The sequence below is a fragment of the Indicator indicator genome, chromosome 6 (assembly GCF_027791375.1).
Source record: "Indicator indicator isolate 239-I01 chromosome 6, UM_Iind_1.1, whole genome shotgun sequence".
NCBI classification, from domain to species: Eukaryota; Metazoa; Chordata; class Aves; order Piciformes; family Indicatoridae; genus Indicator; species Indicator indicator.
The window spans coordinates 15585422-15605472 of NC_072015.1; the positions used below are offsets into that span (position 1 = coordinate 15585422).

The following is a 20051-nucleotide window of genomic DNA, read 5'->3' on the forward strand; positions in this document are numbered from 1 at the left end:
TTTGGGATAGTCAGCTCAAACCTCCCTCCAGTCTGAACAGTCCTGTTGGGTTGTATTTCCCCCCCCATCACTCATTTTTCTGGACAGGTTTCAAATTCAGTTGGCACTTTGGAGCAACACAGGAATGGCCTCACTAAGATAGAGGGAAAGGGGAATCTTTCTCAACCTGCTAGTCACCCTCCTCTTAATTCAGAGATTTTTTTTTTTTTTATATTAGTACAAGCAGGAAAACTTAATCGGATACTAAAAGGTATTGCAAACAATGTCCTGTGTTAGGATTTTCTGTTTTGATTTCTGATGACAAAGGGTGACAGAGTATTCTGCTTTAATTTAAAGAATCATCTATTTTTGCTTTCTGTAGGCAATTATCTTGAAAACCTGTTTTAAATATTTAAAAGTTTATACAGAGCACAAGTTAATCTCATATTACTGTTACTGAAGCTAGTGAGACATTTTGTTGTCTTGTTTCTTTGCTTTGCACACTGGCAGTATTTTTGTTCCGCTAGTTTTATTGGGTCCTCTGTAGGCAGCTAATTGTGTGTGTGTGTGGTGTTAGAAATGACCTTTCTGAGCACAAACAAGGCAGCAGCAAAAAAAAACAAATGGAAAAAAAAGTTTTTAAATATGTGAGAGGGAGAAAAAATGACATTTGGAGAATTTAGGTGTGTTGCTCATCTCATGCCCTGGTGTAGGAAGGGGAAAGGATTGAATTTTAAAATAAAGTAAAATATATATATTAAATATCATGCCATTAATGAAAAAATGTATATTTTATAATGACTTTCAGAAAGAGAAGGGGGTTTCTCAAACACCCCTATAGTAGAATGCTGATAGTAAATGGAGTGGCTGCCCAAAGGATGAGTCAGGATCTAGGACCTGTTCTGCAATAAATACTCTAAAATGAGGGGGTTGTGCACTTAATTTATTTCTACTTGGTGTTTCAGCTTTAAGGAATCAAAGGAGATGTTTATTTCAAAGATTTTTTTTTTCCTCTTTCTGGAATGCTACATTCCACAACCCTTTAGATGCTGCAAAGTGAAGGGAAAAAGTAGCGAGCACATGATGGTTAATCAGCTTTGAAAGCAATGGGTAAAATTATTCAAGTCTGAGTGCCTTTAAGAAACATGATAAATCAATAATGTGGGGTTTATTACTATTATTTTTCAGTTGATGGTTTAGATACTTGCTGTGTTTATAGACAGGGAAGGGCTGATGGTCTGCATCTTTGGAAACCAAATTCCCTTGAGTTTGCATTTCCACATCCAGCTGTAGGTGGTTAACATTTAAGGGTGAGCTTTGAGTTCTTCTGGTGAAGTGATACAAGACTAAACAACCAGTGTACCTCACTGGTCAGGTCAGGACCTGATGGAGCAGGTACAGAGGAAGGCCACAAAAATGATCAGGGGACTGCAACACCTCTCCTGTGAGGACAGGCTCAGGGAGCTGGGGTTGTTCAGCCTGGAAAAGAGAAGACTTTGGGGAGACCTAATAGCAGCCTTCCAGTACCTGAAGGGAGCCTATGAGAAGGCTGGAAAGAGACTGTTTACTGTAGTGATAGGACAAGGGGCAATGGTTTAAAAATAAAGAATAGATTTAGGTTGGACATCAGGAGGAAGCTCTTTACCATGAGGGCACTGGAACGGATTGCCCAGGGAGGTGGTTGAAGCCCCATCCTTGGAGATATTCACGGTCAGACTCGACAGGGCTCTGGGCAACCTGATCTAATGGAGGATGTTCCTGCTCATGGTGGGGGCATTGGACCATATGACATTTGTGTCATCCAATCCAAACCGTTCTATGATTATTTTTTGTCTTGCTGTGAAGCTTTGAGGAAGAAAATGGACTTGTTACAGTAGTGTGCTGAAATATTTTGCTCCAATGTGGTCATCTTTGCAGTGGTCATCTTAAAGAAATTATTACTTATCTTGGTCTACCTGGTCATAATGAAGAGTTCACTGTTACTGCTTATTGGCATAGTCCAGTTTGAAAAATCATCTTCTGTTTGAACAAGATCTATGAGTAGATTGATGCATGAAGTGTTACGGAGCTCTCTATTTTCTGTTAGATGTTTTATGCATATAAGTAACACACAGACTACAATTCTGTGAGCTTTCCTTTTGAAAAGACAATGAATTTTACAATACAGTTGCATTTATTCCCAGTTTTTTAAATTAATTTGTTTTCTGGCTTCAGATTCTTGATATGAAATCTAACACCAGGTTAATGTATAGGTCTAGGGAAGTTCTTCTACCTCTCTACTCTGCCCTGGTGAGACCACGTCTGGAATACTGTGTCCAGTTTTGGGCTCCCCAGTCAAGAGACACAGAGACCTGCTGGAGAGAATCCAACAGAGAGCCGTGAGGATGATGAGGGGACTTGAGCATCTCCCCTGTGAAGAGAGACTGAGATCCCTGGGGCTATTTACTCTGGAGAAGAGAAGACTGAGAGGGGATCTCATAAATGTGTATAAATATCTGAGGGATGGGTGTCAAGTGGAGGGGGCCAGGCTCTTCTCGGTGGTTCACAATGGTAAGACAAGGAACAGTGGGTTAAAACATCTATGTTCTAGATAATTTCACCTCAACAAGAGGAGCAACTTCTTTACAGTGAGGATGACAGAGCACTGCTGCCCAGGGGGGTTGTGGAGTCTCCTTCTCTGGAGACTTTCAAAACCTACCTGGATGCGTTCCTCTGCGGACTACCCTAAGTGATCCTGCTCTGGCAGGGGGGTTGGACCTGATGATCTCTTGAGGTCCCTTCCAGCCTCTGCTATACTGTGATACTTGTTTCAGATTGTGGCAGGAGAAGTTTAGGCTCCAATAATACATCTCTAAATTCTTTTCAGTTGCAGTGTAATATAAAGAAATTATTACTGCAGAATGATGTATTATAAATTACCAACATGGAAGGGAAGTGTAAAGCAAACAGGCAAAATACTTACTCAAGTTCAGCATAAACCTGTGTAAGAGTCACTTAGTGGGTCTGTAGCTGACCTGGCATTAACACCTCTACACTTCTGCTATAAGTTTGTTCTTTCAGGATGTTCTTATTAAAAAACAAAACCTACCCACAGTACGTTATTAAATTATTGGGAAATATTAGGACCATCCACATTCATACTGCAGAAGATTGTGAACTCAGTTTAGTTTGTGGGAGTTTCTTAAATCTGAATTCTATGTTGTATGAGGCCACACTGAGAGGATGGCTCAGATTTGGTGTCCTGTGTTGTGCCATTGTGTGGTACATGAACCTCTTCCCAGCAAAACCCTTGGATAGACAGGCTTCACTATGAAGAGGACACTGTGTAGGAGCTATTAATGGTGGCACACAGTGGTCTCATAATTGAGGTGTAGAGTAGAAAGGGTCTGAGAAGGGAAATGTTTGGTGGTATTTGGCTTTCTTCTAAATTGTTTTGTCTGTATGTAGTGATAATGCTTTCTTGAATGTGATGTCCTTCCAGAATTCCCTGTAAGTAGTTGCTCTAGCTTCACAGCGAAGGGACGTTGAAGGTCATGTTCAGAAGGATGTAATATGATATGAAAAATATCATGCAGAATCCTACAGCAGTTATGGCACATCAGTATTACTAATAGAGTTTTGTGGAATGTTTTGGGTTGGAAGAGACCTTTAAAGGTCATCTAGTCCAACCCCCCTGCAGTCAGCAGGGACATCTTCAAATAGAGCAGGTTGCTCAGAGCCCTGGCCAACCTGAGTTGGAATGTTTCCAGGGATGGGGCATTTAGCACCCTCCCTGGGCAACCTGGGTCAGTGTTTCACCGCCTTCAATGTAAAAAATTTCTTTTTTCTATCTAGCCTAAATCTTCCTCTTTTGGTTTAAAACTAGCATGCCTTATGACAGGATTTCTTGCTTCTTGTTTTCCCTTGTATAAATACAGAAGGTTGTATTAGGCACTTCTGACTGACTTTAGGTTGTGAGGTTTGTCCTGCAATTAGTAATTTTTTTTCCTTACAGGTGGAATGTTGTTATGTTGGTTTGGTTTTGTTTCATTTTGTTTTATATAACATTTAAGTGAGGAGATACTGAGGTCATCTAGTCTGTGCTCCAGTGTATTACAAGTCATTTAATTTCATCACTTCTTACTATATCCTGAGTTATCTTCAGTTAGCCTGGAGTATTACCAGACTCTGGAGGCTAAATCTGTGTTTGTCATTTAATGCTGAATAGCAGGGAGTTGATTAGAAAAAATATGCTCAGATGAAAATACTTGGTTTGTGTGTCATGTTCTGCATAACATCTTGAGAGGATGCCATCTGCTTCTGAATAAATAAATAAACTGGATTCCTATTAAAAGAGCTTGCTTGCAGAAAAGCAGCTTATGTTTCAGCCATGTACACATAGCTCAGCCCTGCTACTGTGCTCTCCAAACATGTCCTTCTGGCAACCTCTGCTCTTCCCACCAAGCCCCATGCAGATTGTTGTGCCTCTCTGAATGCCAGAGTGTGCTGGCAATGAAAAACTGAGTAGGCTGGTTGTGAAAACTTCTGTTGAGGTCATCCTACTGAAGAAGGATTGATTTCACCATTGGCAGTTTCTGGAGAAAAGGAGGCTGAGGGGAGTTCACCTTGCTTCCTCAGCTCCTGAAAGGAGGTTGGAGCCAGGTGAGGGCCAGTGTCTTCTCCCTAGGAACAAGCAATAGGACGAGGGGAAATGGATTCGAGTTATCCCAGAGGAGGTTTAGACTGGATGTTAGAAGAAAATTCTTCACTGAAAGGGTTATCGAACACTGGAGGTGGATAAATCACCATCCCCAAAGGTCTTTAAAAGATGTGGTCCTGAGGGATATGGTGTAGCACCAGCCTTGATAGAGTTAGATAATGGTTGGACTCGATGATCTTAAAGGTCTTTTCCAACCAGAACAGTTCTATGATTCTATTTCTTGCTTTGGTGTCCTTCTCAGTGCAGGAAGAAAATAGAATGGGCTCAGGTGATTCCTTGCTGAATGTCTTAGTGTGGTACAAACTTAGCATGCAACCAAGTGCCACACAGTCACTCACTCACTCACTCCTACCCCCTCTGCTCCAGAGGGATCAGGAGAAGAACTGAAAACAAGTAAAACTCTTGAGTTGAGATAATTGTAATGAAAAGGAAGATGAAAAGAAAGATAAATAGAAGCCAGGAAAGACAAGTGATGCACAACACAAGTGCTCCCCACCACTGACTGATGCCTAACCAGAAATACTTTGTAACTGAAAGGTGGTTTTAGTTGATAGTGTATGAATAGTAATATTTCTGAATATATGTTTTCTCACATTCATATACCTTGTTTCTCTTACATTTTAATGGTTATTGTCTTTATGCAGTAATTTATTACTTTGTTATGCCACCAGTGTCAAAAGCATCTTCTTCATCTTTTGGGCTTGTCACAGGGGTTCTGACCACTATTTTTGGAGAGCACATGTCATCAGTGCTTTCCCATGACAAATATGAAATGCCTTTTCTGGACCTGGTTTTAATATGTAACATTAATGAAGTAGATATTCCTAAATGGGAGGTAGAGTTGTCTTGTTTGCCGTGCAGAATGTAAAGGTAGTAATTTTAGAAGCTTCTTCAGTAACCTGCAGTAATGGGTAATTAAATATTCCTGAGATTTAGATTTTTGGTTCAAAATAAGTAAATGCCAAGGACATGGTGCGCTTTCAAGTATCACATAGCTCATCTCATGTTATGGGGACATACGGATTTGTTCTGTCGTACAGAGTGTTTTGCTCATTTCCAGTATGAGCATTCATTACATTTGCTGGCAGGTGTTTGATTTCCTCCTAATTAAAGTTGGAGTCATTCTGGTCGTTAATTGCTTTAGAATAGTTTCAATGGTTTACCATACTCTGATCTTTCCATAAGGAAGGTAATAGGTGCTCAAAGCTCTTTTTTTATTGGGGGGTGAGAGGGGGAGGTTGTCCTCTTGTTTCAGCTTTTCAGTGCAATTCCCACAGTAAGGTTTTAGGTTTGATGCTAACAGGTTTCTCAGCCTTTTGGCTGGTTGGTTGGCTGGTTTTTGCCCTCACTGTGTGTGTGACAGAATTGTTCAGTTGTTGAGAGGTCAGAAGGCAAGGGAACAGCAGCAGGATAGGAATGAAACCTGCAGAAAACAGGTTACTCTCTAATTTATAGCTTACTTGAAAGAATCTAAGCAGTAAAAAACTGTAAGGTGACAAGGACCATTTAATGAGTGCCACAGGCTTCAGTGAGTGGAAATTCAGTAAAAGATCTCTGATTTAAAAGCTTATTCCCCCAGGTCTCCCCAGGTTGCCTGAGCAGAAGATACTTGGGCTTCATTTGATGATTGCTGCTCCACAACCCCCTTTTTTGACAGTTAATTTTAGCATGAAGCCCCGTGGAAGGATGTTCTGCACATTGCTTGTTTGGTCTTGGTTCCGTCTTTAAAACATTCAGACTTCTCTAGGATATCACTACTTGTTTTAGGGACTGTATTTGATTTAATTTTTTCCCTCTTACGATTATTGTTAGACACTTAAAACTGTGAAACAGGTTGACAGCTAAAAGACAAATGTTTTAAATTTCAGACAGTATTTATGTTCTTTGTCTGTGTATCTTCCTCTCAGAACATTGTAACATTGTTAGAACCCAAAGGTATTCCATAGGCAAACACTCTGACCAGTGAGTTTGCCTGAAACTCTCATGATTCAGTTACAATAATTTTATGGCAGTTGTTACAAGCATCACAGCAGTAAGATTTTATTTATTCTCCACTGCTGTGGTGCTTGGTGCTGCCATAACACCGATGTTCTTGCTCTCTCACCTCATAAGGCTACAGTCTGGCTAGTGCCTTCCTAGCTGCACTGGCCTTTTCTGCTCTAAACCTCATGTTAGTATTAATGGACTGCTCCTAAATGATGTTTTTATTATAATTATTTTTATTTCTGACACTTCACTTTCAAGAGGGATGTGAATACTCACTTGGAATGGCAGTTTTTCCCAATACATCATTTGGGATTACTGTAGATATGCAGAGCAATGTCCATGTGCTTCTGTTTACATCTCATTATATATTCTAGTAATAGTGCAGAGTGTGTACTTTGTCATCTTTTGTAAAAGAAAATAGGTCTTAATGTGACCACACTGTTAAATTAACCCAGAAATGAGTCTTTGGCGTGGGATAGCAAAAGGAATATGTGAAGTATAGGTTGTACCTGTAAATTAGATAAGCCCAAATTAAGGAATTTTAATGAAGTTTGAGGCTAAAATCCACATACCAGAAGAATCAGCTACACTGGGGAAAAAAAATGGGAAAAGTGGAATGAAACAGTAGTTGATTCTCTTGCATCATAAATGCAGCTTAGCTAGGCAGATGAAAAGCAATTGCTTTTGGTGCATCTTAAACCTCTTTTGCTGTGATAAAGGCATATCCTTTCCAGGAAGAAATTTTAATCCAGAAGGAAAAGTTTACACCATTTTTAATGTGTGTATGTTCACAGTGGCTACATTTCAGTGGACAGCAATATCTAATGGGTAAATTTCCACTGAAAATGTAAGAGGAAATCATTGTTGCATGTCACATTTGTAGGGGTTGGATTTGGTTTTGGCCATCTTACTTGAAATACTAATGGTCTGTGACAGTGATGAAACTTGTCTTAGCTTGAGATTTTAGCCTTCTGGGAAAAGAAGAGGCAAAACCTCAGGCTCTTCACCTGCCATCCAAACTTAAACATGTTACCAGAAGAATAAAGGAAAAATAAAGGGAAATGTCAATAGCAGAAAGTTCTGTGGTGAATATTGGGCATGCCATCAGAGGGAATTACATGGAAGAAATGTATAGGATGTCAGAAACTGCCAGATCCTGAGAATATCACCCATTGCTCAGCAGTTTGCTTTCTGTGTGTCTTAACTGCCAAAGGCAGTGAGCGATCCTCTGCTGCTCAGATGAGCCTTTGTGCAGTGATTTGCAGTTTAATACAGCTCTGACCTTTGTGCCAGAGATGTGCTTTTGCTATCATGTTCAGATTTGGCCACCTAAAAATATATGCTTGTGTGCACACTCAGCACAACCCTCCCTCATCATTTTTTATCCATTACATTGCCTACACTGAGCATAGTCTGACTTGGAAATGGACATTAACATCACCTGTGGATGACTCCTCCTGACATAATGCTAAACCAATCTCCTTTTCAGTGAGGGGTCTCTTTAGCAGAGGATACTGACCTCTTCAAAAAAACCTTTTTGGGTTTTTTGAGAGCTGTGAGTTTTGTAGAAGACCATCCTGCAACTCTTGTTCAGCTACAAAATGCTCTTTTTGCAGATGGTGATGTTTCCCTGACAAAGTACTGCTTGATTTAGGGGGATAAAAAGAAGGAACTTGAAGCCTCTCGAGAGGGAACTGGCTCTTCTTTGGCTGAAACTTACAAAAAGCCTGATTTCCCATTCCCCCTCCCAATATGCTTTGGATGATCAGGTAACTGTCAGCACTCAGGAGGCAGTTGCAAAACCACTCTTAAGCCCAAGACAGGGCAAAAATACCCTCAAAAATGACTGTTGTCATCCCCCTTCAATAAATGCAGTAAGCCGTGGAAACATGGTTCTCTTGTACTTTTTATATCCACTCTTGCTATTATCATTGGCTCCTTGCATCAGAGGAAAGGTGGTTGTACAATGGTCTGTACTCTAAATGCCAATAAACTCACCTGGTCAGTTCAAAAGTTGTTGCACAGTTTATAAAATAATAGCACCCATAGTTAATTTTGATAGTATTTTGGATGTGCTGAAACCAAGGAGTTCAGCAGTTTCTATTGATGAATGAGTGTTTGTGTTCCTTATCCTTGGAGAAGGGGAATTGTCATTTTGAATGCAATCAGTTAGAAGTTCCTCTTGCCCCAGGCTGTTTTTCTCATCATTATTCTGAGACTGTTTGAGGGCTATAATTTATTGTGCCCACTCAGAGATACCAGCCTCCTCATTTCGAAGTATTTTACAAATAATGTATAAAATGGGAATGATTTTCACATCAGTGAGGTCATTGCATAAACTATCAGTTCCAGAGACTGCAATCCGTAAGAACGTCCTTAAAATGACCTTACCTAGCAAGAGACCCCAGGCTTTATGGTGGAGGTTACAGATACACATTGGAGTTGTGGCTGTGGCTTCCTAGACTACAGAATTTCGAGATTCAAGTATCTCTGCACAGCAGAGATGTTTTTCCCCCTAGGGCTGAATCAAGGGGAGAAGCAGAGAGAGGTGGGGACATCAGCACTGAAAGCAGCAGTTAGCCAAGAATCCCACTGTCATTGTCCAGTTTGCTAATCTGCACCTGACACCTTGGTCCAGACACCTTGGCTTTTTGAGAAGTAACTGCCTTTAGGAGTTGTGGCAGTTTAGGCTGGGTGCCCCCTGCCACTGCCGCATGAGATACACCTCTGGTGTCCTGGGTGCCCACCCAGAGGGGTGGACACAGGAAACGACGTATTTCTACCCATAAATCCTGCACCCTATAAGGCCATCTGCAAAGTCATTCTCTTCCTCTTTCTTCCCTCTCTGCTCCCACGGGAGATGTCCTCTCTTATCAGGTAATGCCGGGGGAGTATCCTCAAGGCCTCTTAGGCCTGTCTAGGCATAATGCCAGGAGGAGAATGGAGGGGGGGGCAGTCTCAGACCTGGCCAGCCTGAGACTTGCCTAGCAGCGGGAGGGGGAAGAAAGAGCCCTGGGGGGGTTTGGGTTTACCCTCAGGTGGGAAGAAGGGAAGGATTGGGAAGCCTCTGGGAATTCTGTGAGGGGTTCTGTACGCTTTGGGATACTCTTTGTCACTATGCTTTGTAGTTTGTTTTTTTTTTTTTTTTGTAGCTTCACCAATTGCTTTTCCATTTAAACTTTCCATCACTCTCCAATCCGTTTGTGTGAGTCTCATTCTTTTGTCCCTTTTGGGGCAAGAGACGATCTGTGTCTGGCCCCAAACCAGCACAGGAGTAAAAGGTGTAAATGCTATATAGTGTGATCACATATCTGCATCACAGAATGCCAGGATTTAGGGCTGGAAGAGACTTTCACCATCTCCTCCCTTCAGACTGCTCTGCAGGTGCTGTTGATTCCCCCAGATGGGTTTTAGGTGCAGGGATTCTATCAGGGTCACTGAGAAGCACCTGGAGCTGGTGGTCAAACAAAGGGCCAGCCAGTGAAGAGCCAGGAACTGTGGTATCACTGGCCAGAAACATGAGCAAGGAAGTGCAAGGTGGTGGTAGGTTCTCCTCAGTGGTTTTCTGGGGAAGCAGAAGGTAGTTTAGGTAGTGTGATAAGGTTGGAATGCCCTCTGCATTTATAGATACTCTTGGGACATCAGAAATGTTGATAATTTCCTCTAGTGATGCTTGGGTTTCTGTTGGGCCATTTTTGTGCATGAGGACATCTGTTTTTCTTTCAGAATGAGTTAAATTTACTTGTTGAAATGTTTTAACTGTGTCAGAGCATCCAAAGGCATGTGAAAAGGTGGAACTGCATCACAGAGCAGAGGACATGTGTCATTTTAAATGGACCATATTGCGTCTCTCTTGCTCATGGGTGCTGCCTATGTGCCTGGTTGTGCAGTATGACTGCAGAGTGCAATCAGCACTAGCTCACCAGTGAACTTTGCTGGGCATTCTGACTGGGAGAGGGGTTGTCCTACAGTGCTTTCAGAAGGAAAAGAATTGTGAGAAGTTGTTGTTTTCCCTTTAAGGGAAACCTCTTTACAATTTTAGAAATCAAAATGCAATCCCAAGCACAAATAGAGGCGGGGTGAGCAGCAGCTCAAGAGCAGTCTGGAGGAGAAGGAGTTGGTGGTGTCAATTGACAAAAAACTCAAAATGATCTGGCAATGTCTGCTTGCAGCCCAGAAGGCAACCATGTCCTGGGCTGCAACTAAAGAAGTGTGGCTGGCAGGCTGAGGGAAGTGATTCTGCTCCTCTTCTCTGCCCTCGTGAGATCCCACCTGGAGTTCTGCACCCAATTCTGGTGGCCCCAGCATATGAAGGACATTGAACTGCTGGAGAGGAACTAGTGGAGGGCCACGAAGATGGTCAGGGGATTGGGCTTTTCAGCCTGGAGAAGAGAAAGCTTCAGGAAGACCCTATAGAAGTAGCCTTCAAGTGCCTGGAAGGGATCTACAGGAAAGCTGGGGAGGGACTTTTTAGAAGGAATTGTTGTGAAAAAATGAGAGGGGATGGATTGGAGCTTGAGGAGGGCAGATTTAGACTGGATATTGGGAATAAATTCTTGACCTTGAGGGTGATGAGACACTGGAACAGGTTGCCCAGGTTGTGTATGCCCCCTGCCTGGATGGTTTTTAAGGTCCCTTCCAACCCAAACCATTCTATGGTTAAATTATTTCTGACTGTTAACTAAACACAGAGGACTAAAGTTACAATTAAATGAACCTGTAGGACATACTGCTGGGTTTGTTCTGGTTCAGTTTTAACCTTCCTCAAGGAGAATCCAGTGAGTCAAATGCTGTGTTAGTGTTTGCAAACTTACTATGCATCTTAATTATTTTTGCTACCAGTAACATAAATAATATGTATTCAGGTTCATAGAATTAAAACTGCTGCATAACTACCAATAAATACTAGAATTGGCTTACTCCTCAGTGGAGATGGACAACTTATTTTGTTGAACAACAGAAACAAGACCAAAAGCAAAGCTTGCAAGACGGAAGAGCAGAATTCTATTTACAAACTAACCCAATTTATTAAATCCACTTCTGACTTTGGAAGCAGCATTTTTATTTTGGTTTGAAACAGTTTGAAAGATGTTCCATAGCAGGAGTAAAGCTGAAAACAAAAGACCCACCTGGTTTGAGTGGCTTTGTTGTGTCTCCAGTTGACCCTCTGAGCCAAAATCTGCTGTTTGCCCACTTCTGCTCTTGATTGCTCCCTACTTCATGGTCATCATATTTTTCATATCCTACAGGGAACCTGTAAACTAGATGAAGAGGAAGGGGAAATTTTATCCTTTTTAAACCTTAATATTTTAAATCTTAGTCATCCTAAAAGAGGGAAAGGCTTTGCTTGCATGCTGGTACACAGGGTGATTCAGAGGGAAAGACTTGGCTTTGGGTGGAGCAGGTGTGAGAGGACCACCCAGAGTGAGAGAATGGGTGTGCTCGGAACACAATGCTCCTTCATGGGCTGGTAATTGCAGAATCACTTAGTCTGGAAAAGACCTTGAAAATCATCCCATGCAACCATTAGCCCAGCACTGCCAGGGACCACTAAGTCATGTCCCTTAGCACCACATCTACGCCGCTTTTAAATGATGCCCAGTGCCTATTGGCATGTAGGAATGTGTTTTGACATGAAGTCTACTATTTACCATAGTCATAAGTTTAAAACAAACAACTTACCCAGCAGCTTTAGAGGCTGGATCAATTGCGGTGTTTCCAGTGTCCTTCAAAGGGTCATGAAGTCAGCAGCTAAGCAATCCCAAACTGGCTTTTTGTCTATATATTGTGCTACTATAATTCCCTGAGATGTCAGGGCACTCTCTAACAACATTTTCCAGACTGATTTGTGGAGCCTCGGCTTGAACATTAGTGTCCTTTCCTGTTCTGTGCTGTTTACTCTGGGATTTATTATAGTCAAAACTCAAGCTGCAAGAAAAGTCCTGTATCTGGCAGGCAGGGAGGAGGAGGTGATGGATAGTCACTCTTCTCTGACTGTCCCTGTTCATGCTTAATCCCAATGCAGACTGTGTCTGCCTCAGTAGATCTGTGGATTTACAGAATCCCAGCTATGGTGGGGATTGGAAGGGACCTCTGGAGATGATGTAGTTGGTTTGGGTTGGAAGGGACTTCCAAAGGTCATCTACTCCAAGCTTCCTCTGTAGTATGCAGGTGCATCCTCAATTAGATCAGGTCCAAAACCCCTGCTAAAGCAGGGTCACCCAGAACAGGTTGCCAGGATTGCAGTGGCCAGGTAGGTTTGGAATCTCTCCAGAGAAGGAGACTCCACAACCTCTTTGGGCAGCCTGGTCCAGGGCTCCAATGTCCTGACAGGAAAGAACTAGCTTACCTCCCACCACACTAGCTCAGTGTTGCAGCAGGACATCCTGTCCACTTCTGATCCTGTTTTCTGTGACGACTTTTCTCATTACTTTGCTGTCTAGCACTGATAAACTACACACTGACAGCAGAAGTGAAGTGTGCTGTATTTCCTTCACAGATACCTGCAACTGATTTTTCCTGTTTGGGAAGTTTATATCACAGGCTGTTTGCTGTGGAATAAATCAACCAGTCCACAGATCTGTTCTGAACTACAAGTCACTTTATGCTAGTACAAGTGGTTCATCATCTTAATTGTTGCCATGTAATTGAAATATTAGAAGAGAAATTCACAGCAGGTGATTGTCACACATGACAGAGCATGTCACCACAACAGTGCCCATTCTCTGATGATATCAGTGATACCTGCTCTCTGATTTCAGTTCTCTCATCTCCTGTGCAGGTGAACCAGTGGCATTGGAGTTTATATTGCAATACTGGGACTCAATCTCATAACTAAGTGGCTTGTATGAAGAAATACCTACTCTATAGAAATATAGTGATCTGTCAATCAGTAAATTATTTAAACTGGAAAGAAGTGTGTTGCTGTTCTCTTCACACCTGCTTCTCACAAGTATCTTGTTTTCTTTCCACCATCCCCTCCCCACACATTCTTGCTCCCTTGCTTGGTCAGTAACCTCAGGAACTGCTCAAACTGAAAGCTGACCCAATGCACCCTGCCAAAATGTTTGGCCTTTTCGTGCTGTTGAATTAGTCAGGTTTTGTGGGAGTCTTGACATAATTTTCATTTATTTATGTCAGTTTATTACTCATTTCTTGCTATTTAGTCATAAGTTGGTGTTTCTGTATAACAAGCCCAGAGCAGAAAGACTTAAGACTTTTGCCCAGGTGTTCTGCTGTAGTTGAGCTGTATTTGAAGTTTTTGGTAAGTGTAGTTTAGGATTCCAGTTGTCTTACTTAAGACTGGGGAACGAATGTCAAAGGGACTAGAACCATTGATGGTAAATGGTTTCAAAGTGGAATTTGATTGAAGTTTGGAAGCTCTCATGGAACTGTTCTGATGTATCAGTGGAGGGAAGAAAGGTGTTAATCCAGCTGCCCTACTCCTGGTTTAGGAGTACTTGTGATGGATTCTAGTCTGGCAAACTATATGGGGGAGAAACTGAGCAGTGAAGGGAAACAAATCTTAATTTTCATGTTATGTATACTAGATTGGTACTTAAGTATTGATGAGTAGTTCAGTATGTGCTGCTTGCCCAGATCACAGGAGTGTGGTGAGTCTCTGAAAGGTCCTTGACTGATTTTCCTGCACTTGCAAGCTCAGGGAATATCAGTCTGCTGGCAGGAACCATCGAGCTCAGGGACAGACACACGGCAGCGTTCACCCTTCTGGGAGCAGGAGTGATCCGGGTTAATACATTTGCAGTGAAGATCTGGTCTGAACCAGCATCATGCTGCTTCTTGCTCGTAGTCTTTTACATGGTTTGAAATAAATAAAAGGAAAAAGTAGTTTATTTTTAACAAAGCACATTCAGTCTTTTAGAAGCTTCAGTAGGCACAGGATTTTGTTGAAGGATTAATGAAAAGGATGATCCCACTGCAGCATTTTTGTTAATTATGATTCAGAAGAACACCTTAAATTCCTTTGAGATCTCAATACTGTTTTAACTGAGCTTGGGGGAAAATAGCTACTGATGAAGTATCTCCTGTGATGCAGCTGCATTGGAAGAGTCATCTACTGTAATTAAAAGTGGCCAAGTTGTTTGGATTCGTCAATTACCAATATGCTGATGTACAGAGAAAACAAAAAACTACAAGCAGTATCTTCCTTGCAGTTAACTATTGACCTTGTGGCAATTACTAGTGATATGAGGACATTCTGAGATCAAGCAGAGATGCAGTTTATTATAACTCTCTGTCAAACAGAATGTTGCTGTTCTTATCATGGAGTAACCAGGAAATTTTCATTGTTACTAACTTATATTTTCTGGCATCAATACAAACTTTCGTGGTTTGGGATCTTATCAAGGAAAATTAATTTTAAGTAGAGTTACTACTTTTCAATGTGTTTCCAACTTTATATGACTAGGAATAATTCTGTGTGTACCTCTGATGCTACTCAGCATCTCGGGTTGGTTCTGTGTTGAGATATTAAAGTTCTGACATATACATGATAGGGAGGCTGCTGAAGCATGTTTAGTAATGGTATGAAACTGTGAAATATTGGTAAAATGTATTTCATTTTAGAAGGTGAATTTTTCTGCAGTGCCTAGGATGGCTTTGGATCTCCAGGAAGTTCTCCTGGAGTGTCATTGGAAGGACACTAGGAACATGGCTTTGAGCGTAGTCTTGTTTATAAATAGAAATGAACTGCAGACCCTTAAAGCTTTTTGGGTTTGTTTTTGTTTTTTTGGTGGTGATGGTGTTTTTTTTTTTTCCCTGAGTTTGTTTTCCAACTCTATCTGAAACTGCATCAATAAAAAATTTGTACTCAAGGTCCCTTCCAAATCTGCCAGTCTTTCAGCCAGCAAGTCTTGAGGTATTTCCCTGTGACACATTTCCCATTCAGACTCTCACATTTCTCTGTTGTTCCTATTTCACTGTCACTCAGCAATCTTGCCATGTCCAAGCCTCTAGTCTGTCGTTTGTTACATGTACAATATATTCATAAATATTTCTGTTTCCTTATAGCCTGCTGGTTTCCCCACTAATATTTTAATTGACTGTAACTTACACTACATTTCGCCTTATTTTTAGTCTAATTCTCCTATATTATTATTCTTTTAATCACTAGAAAAATAAGTTGTATGTAGCATCTTTAACTATAAGAGCTTTAGAGTTTTACTTTGCCTTTCTAATACCCATTCTTTATCTGTTTTAGCATCTCCCTGTATTCTTCCCAGTGTTCTTTACTTCCTAATTTCTTGTAAGTACAGCATATTCTGTATTTCCCCTCAGTTCCTATTGACCTGTTTAACCATGTGGAGTTAACTGAAGCTGCATCTCAATGCTGAAGAAAATAATTCAATTGCTGTATAAGTTTAATTCCATTTGTATACTCTCCCTTATCACTGGAGTTACCTTGCTGTTTGTCTAAGTGTTTAATGCAATGCCTTTTAGCATAACACGTTTAGCTAAAATGGCTCAGGATTCCTCTTGGTAGAAATTAAATCGCAGTTCCACTTGCTGATGCTGCCCCATTTCTGTTTTCTTTATTCTGTTTGTTTATTCATTAGAATCTTGACTTGAACAGGTGGGTCCCTGGCAGATCTCAGGAACAGCCAGTCACATAACTCATAATTTTTTCCTCAACTTTGACGTGATTTAAGGAGGTTCCAAATGAAAATGGAGCTCACCATTGTCACTAGTCTCTGTACAAGCCCTGCCATTTCTGTGTACACGATCCTTGCTTTCCTTAATAGTAATTCTTGTCTTTTACGTAGTGACTTCCTCTGATATTTTTGGTTTCTCTGTGTGTTCTTACAGATTGTTTCCTTAAGCAAGATTCAGCATTTTAGGCGTCCACTTATAAAGACTGCCAGAGCCCTGTCGCCCATGAACCGCTCCTTAGTAAACGTTAAGTCCAAGTACAGCTTTATGGACTTCCCACTATACAGCTGAGGCTCCAGTGCTGGACTTTGGAACTGCAGCAATTCCCAAGCCCAGGATTCAAATGGAGATTGTTCTTTTTTTTCTCAGGTTGTGAACCTGGGTCATTGCATGCACCTGCAGTGATGATATTTTAAATACTGAGTTAAATATGTAATATTTAATGTCTACAAATCAACACTTGAGCGACGATCACACCTGTATGACTCCTGTAAAAGTAGTTGCTCTTGTCCTACTCTGAGTTAGATCTTAACTGCTTTGTCTTTTTTTTTTAACTTGCTCTAAAATTTACTTTAAACCACATTGTTCTTTCTGTTGGCTGTTTTTTTTTTCTCTGCCACAGCTGTAACTTCCTAATTTCTTTATTTCTTTGAACTTTCAGCCTCCTAATGCCAGTTTTCTAGGGGCTGTGGTTTCATAGATATGCTTGTGCTGCTGAACATCTCCCACTTAAATAGACCAGTGCTTATTCCATTGCTTCCTTAGCAGTCCCTTCTGTCAAGCAATGGCATAAATATTTCTACTTGTACTTTAATCTAGATAGATATAACTTCTGTAAAGAAAAAACTATCAAGAATTTTCTAAAAGCAGATTTTTTGCAGGGAAAAGTAGCTTTTGGGGATTGGGATCACCTACAGGTGGTCCCAATAATTCTGGCTTCTCTGCTGACTTGCTGTGTAGCCTGAGGAAAGCCACTTTCACAGCTCTGCACCAGTTTCTGTGTATGACAGCATGTGTTAACGAGTTAATTAGAGCTCTGTGGGGTTAGCAGTGTAGGGGTTACGGCCACAGCCAGTGAAGTAGAAAGCTTGAGGTCTTCAGGAGAAGCTGATTGCTTTCCTCAGCAATATGCAGAGCACGCAGCTCAACTCTACCCATGGATGTGTGATCCATCCTGCTTTTGGCAGTGGTTATTTCCTTACCCTGGGCGCCTTTCCGTATTTCTTTACCACTATTGTCTTGACTACAGATTTGATGTAAATGTGCTCTTATGAAGGGTGTTTTCCCAAGACTCGTGGCCATACTCAAGATCCTTGCAAATCCCACAACATGGAGAACCGTATCATTTCTTTTGAGGTCAAGATGATGTGAAGACAAATGCCTCCTGTCTTTTCTAGTGGTCACCTGCAGTGATGCAGGACAAAGCCTAACTGAGAGAGGATGTCATATCAACTGATTCAAGGCTTTTGCTCCCAGTAGTCTCCTACTGTTGACTTTAAAGCTTTATCTGGATTGGATTTTTGTTGTTGTTTGTGGAGTTTTAAAATTACTATTATTTAGTATAGGAAGAATAAAGAATTCTGAATCTTCTCCACAAGTTGCCCAGTTCAGGTGTATCTTCACGTACTCTAGTTAGTATTGCCAAAACCCAGGAGAGAGGTCAGGTTCAGCCTGAGGGCACAAGTTGTACTTAATTCCTCCTTTCCATCATTTCGGATATTGCCAGTTGATATATTTGGGACTAAGTCCTCTCTTATGGAATTCCTCTGCATGGGATACCAAAAGATACCTTTCATCGTCCTGCTTTTAATGTGAATTTACTAATCTACCTCCAGCAGAGATGCTTACTCTAGGTACTCTAAGCATTCAGAGCATGGGGTCTCCTGTAAAAGCTTACTATCTACACATTGGCATCCTGAACCTGTGAAGGTTCTCTAGCCCTCTGTCTGCTGCTTTTCTGTATTGAAATGCCAAATGGTTTTTCAGGCAGTTGTGGATGGAGCTCTTGCAGGCGTTGGCACTGAAAACTTCATCTGGGTGATAAGAACAAAATATGAATACTTATTGACATGATGTTTTCCAAGAGAAGGTGTAGTGGTGCTATAGCTACCTGTCTACACCTCAGTAAGAATTTAGCTGAGTATTTTAGAAAGCTGTGATGTCCTTACAAGAGTTACATCATGCGTACATAGCTTTTGACAGTGCCTGTTCTAGGCTGGCTTGCATGCCACAGGAAAAGAGCCATTTTTTAGATCACTTTGGGGATTAAATTGTACTGAAATGCTTTTGATAAAGTGTTCACTGGAGGAATTGGTGTGAAATAGCTGGGTGTGCTTCAAGTTTAAACCTTAGCCTATTCTGTGATAGCTTTCCTCTCTAGATGAGCCCCAAGAGATACCTTTACTTAGCTCTAGAATTCAGAACATTTTAAACAAGTGCTGTGGTATCATAACCTGCAGCCCCAAGAGTATCAAAAGAGGAGGGCTCTGCCTTGTGAATTGTTCCTGTATTAAAAGGCCTCAGAAAGGAGTTTGTGACCTGGAGGGAGAGTTTTCATTCCTTATACTTCTTTGTGAGAAAAAGAAATACAACTAATCCTTTACTTCCCCCCCATCAAATTCTTCGGTCCATGCTACTGTGGTTTCTGGATGGGATTTCTTGGCTGCAGGAATATCAGATGTGCTCAGGAAGTTCTGTTGTGGTTTTGGGGGTTTTTTTTGCAGCCACCTGAATAGCAGCTAAAATAATGAGGAGGATCTTGGGCACTGTTCTGTTTATCAGTAGTATCACGTCTATAGAATTAAGGAAATAAAAATCACTCCAGAATGAGTTTAAAGCTGCAGTTGAAGGGGACAAAAGAGCAATCCCTGATTTATCCTGATGCCTTGATAAAGAAGAAACAGAACTTGCTCACATGAGGAGTGTTTATCTATTTCCAGTGAAATAGTAAGAATGGAGGTATATGTGGGCATTTTTCCCACTGTAAGACTTGAAGTTTATTTATGCATAAAACACATAGCTCCTTTTTGAAACTAGTAAAACTGAATCAGACTTCTGAAGAGATCTGTGCCAAATTACATATTATTAATGTTATGCTGGTTGGTGTTATGGCCATGGTCTTATCTAGTGTTAGACCTAGTGTTTTTTATTCCATTACTTTTAAACTTTATTTCCATTTTCATAGTGGAAAATAGACTTAAGTTAAACCTGTTTAACTCAAGGGTGGAGCAATGCTGTTTTGATTGTCCACTTTCACTACTAGAATTTTATGTTCTGATTAATTGCAATTTGGTTGGCATTGGGAGTTTATCTTTCAGTGAATGCTTATGCTCTGACAAGGAAAGACATTTAAAGACAAAAGAATTAAATGGCCTACAAACAGCATCATGGTAACCATATATTTGATTGATGCTGCAAATCGAAGAAACAGAGAAAACTGTCTACAGGAGGGAGAAAACTGCTGCTCTGGAGCATATTGCTGTGACTGTGACATGGAATTGAAGGCAGCTGTTGACAGTCCAGCCTGCAGCCACTGGTAAAGGGGGCTGTTCACTGCTGAGTTGTAGTTAACTGTTGCTGATGTCCCACCAAGTGCTACTACAATAATTAGTTAAATCTGTGCTTCAAGCCCACATTTGTTGTGTATGGAAAGGTGTCAGCTTTGCAAAAACCGTAGAAGGTGGCTGAAAAACATGTTCTGTCACCATTTCCTAGGAAC

The 20051-nt window shown here is 41.1% G+C and overlaps 1 protein-coding gene across 2 annotated transcripts in view; it reads left to right on the forward strand.

Annotated features, from left to right (window-relative positions):
* CDYL (chromodomain Y like) overlaps positions 1-20051 on the forward strand; it is an 84945-nt gene that overhangs the window by 52057 nt on the left and 12837 nt on the right. Inside the window, exon 3 of one of the 2 annotated variants that reach the window (XM_054381675.1) lies at positions 15885-15929. The exons of the other annotated variant lie outside the window; for it this stretch is intronic. Coding sequence (XP_054237650.1) covers positions 15885-15929 — 45 coding nt within the window. The remainder of the gene's footprint in view (positions 1-15884; positions 15930-20051) is intronic. 2 annotated transcript variants of the gene reach the window in all.